This window comes from Cebus imitator, unplaced genomic scaffold (assembly GCF_001604975.1).
Source record: "Cebus imitator isolate Cc_AM_T3 unplaced genomic scaffold, Cebus_imitator-1.0 Scaffold1253, whole genome shotgun sequence".
In the NCBI taxonomy this organism is placed as follows: domain Eukaryota; kingdom Metazoa; phylum Chordata; class Mammalia; order Primates; family Cebidae; genus Cebus; species Cebus imitator.
Window position 1 is genome coordinate 1 of NW_016108568.1, and position 1,955 is coordinate 1,955.

Sequence of the window (1,955 nt, forward strand, 5' to 3'; positions counted from 1 at the left end):
AGCTGTAAGGGAGTCTGGGAAAGCCACATCTGACCTTGGGGGGCTGTTTATTTAAGGATGTTCTAGGGGGGTCAGACCAATCAATCCTGCATGGAAGACCATTCTCCTGTTTTCAGACTGGCAGGGCACTTCCATAGACAAGAACATTCTGGATACTTTGATGCTAAACACTACCAAAATCGGACATGGATTTGCTTTGAGCAAACACCCCGCCCCCAGGCCTTACACGTGGAAAAAGGACATCCCCATAGAAGTCTGTCCCATCTCTAACCAGGTATGTGTGACTCATGTGGCTGATCCCATGTGATCTCCCCTAACCACAACCTCTGCCCTCTTAAACTTTTTCCTCTTAAACTTCTCTCTCCTTAACTCTCTTGTTACCAAAATCCCTCCACTCTCCCACCTGTTAGTAAAGTTATTCAGGAGGTGCCTTTTGCTTAAGCCACCAGTAAGAATGCGGCAGCTCTGAGAGTCCCCAGTGGGGTGGAATTTTGGGCAAAACTGTGGACAAAGCAAAAAGGACACAGGGGGCGGCCAGTACTTCCTGGGGTCCTTTGTGTCTGTGTTCAGTTAGTGCTTCTCTGAGCAGGACCAGAAGTGACCGAGTATTTGTGGTGCTGATGAAACAGGAGGAGACGCATGGGTGCTGGTCCTGTTCTCCTTGTGACTGCCCAGAAGTCATGCCCACATTGGGGAGATAGCAATGGGGAGATGAAGGGAGCTGATGGGGGCTCCACGTCTCATTTCACTTGCGACTACTCTTTTTAGGGATCAGAGTTCATCTTTCTCCCTTGCCTCCTACCGGGCAGGTTCTGAAACTGGTGCCTGATTTGAGAAACCACCCTGCAGCTACTCTGATGGCCATCGGGCACCCCATGGTGATCAGCTCTGATGACCCAGCGATCTTTGGTGCCAAAGGCTTGTCCTACAATTTCTATGAGGTCTTCATGGGCACTGGGGGGATGAAGGCTGACCTGAGGACCCTCAAACAGCTGGCCATCAACTCTATCAAGTGAGTGTCTCATGTCCTCCCAGGACCTCTGCCCGCCTTCCAGCTTGTGTTTGCATCTGAGGAGGCTTGAGGCTGATGCCTCGATGGTTTCTGTGGGTTCCTTCTTATCATGGCTGGTTAGTCCTTGCTGCTGGACTGGAGACACTGCTCTGCCAGCCTTCGATGTCCCTTCAGGCTCCCTGCCCCATTCCCAGCCCCTGCCCCGAGGCTCACCTGGGCTCCTCCTTTTCCTGCAGGTACAGTAGCCTGTTGGAGATTGAGAAAAATACTTTCATGGCAATCTGGAAGAAGAGATGTGATAAGTTCATAGTGGATGTGGCACGGAGTGAGGAGAAACTAGCCATCCTCCATGAGCTGCCTTCCCGCACATGCTGCCACCGCCACTCACCCGTTCTTGAATCAGCTCCATGTCCCCATCAAATCAATGGCCTGGGTACAGAGCGACCCTGTGAGAAGCACTTGGCTGGCTGACCAGCTTCATCCTCTGGAACATTCTCCCTCAGCTGCAGCAGCATTGACCCTCACGATTTTCTCCACTCTGTGTCCATTGCTTCCAGTTTCCCTACTTCAGAATCTCCTCCTCTCTGACCTCTGTGCTGTGTCCTCAGGGCTCAGTCCTGGGCTCTCTTCTATTCTGATCTCTCTATTTAAAAAAAATTTTTTTTGGCTGGACGTGGTGGCTCATGCCTGTAATCCAAGCATTTTGGAGGCCAAGGGGGGGGGGGCGGATCACCTGAAGTTGGGAGTTCAAGACCAGCCTGACCACCATGGTGAAACCCCGTCTTTTAAAATTAATTAATTAATAAGAAATTTTTTTTCAAGATGGAGTTTTGCTCTTGACACCCAGGCTGGAGTGCAATGGCACTATCTTGGCTCACTTCAACCTCCACCTCCCAGGTTCAGGCGATTCTCCTGCCTCAGCTTCCCGAGTAGCTGGGATTAC

The 1,955-nt window shown here is 51.2% G+C and overlaps 1 protein-coding gene across 1 annotated transcript; it reads left to right on the forward strand.

Moving 5' to 3' along the window:
* Positions 1-116: 116 nt before the first annotated feature.
* On the forward strand, positions 117-1,677 carry LOC108298943 (adenosine deaminase 2-like; the record flags this gene model as incomplete). Its single annotated transcript, XM_017521432.2, has 3 exons — positions 117-274; positions 810-1,012; positions 1,249-1,677. Coding segments are annotated over 3 exons (596 nt in total), but the record flags the coding sequence as incomplete, so codon positions are not given.
* Between the last annotated feature and the right edge of the window lie 278 nt (positions 1,678-1,955).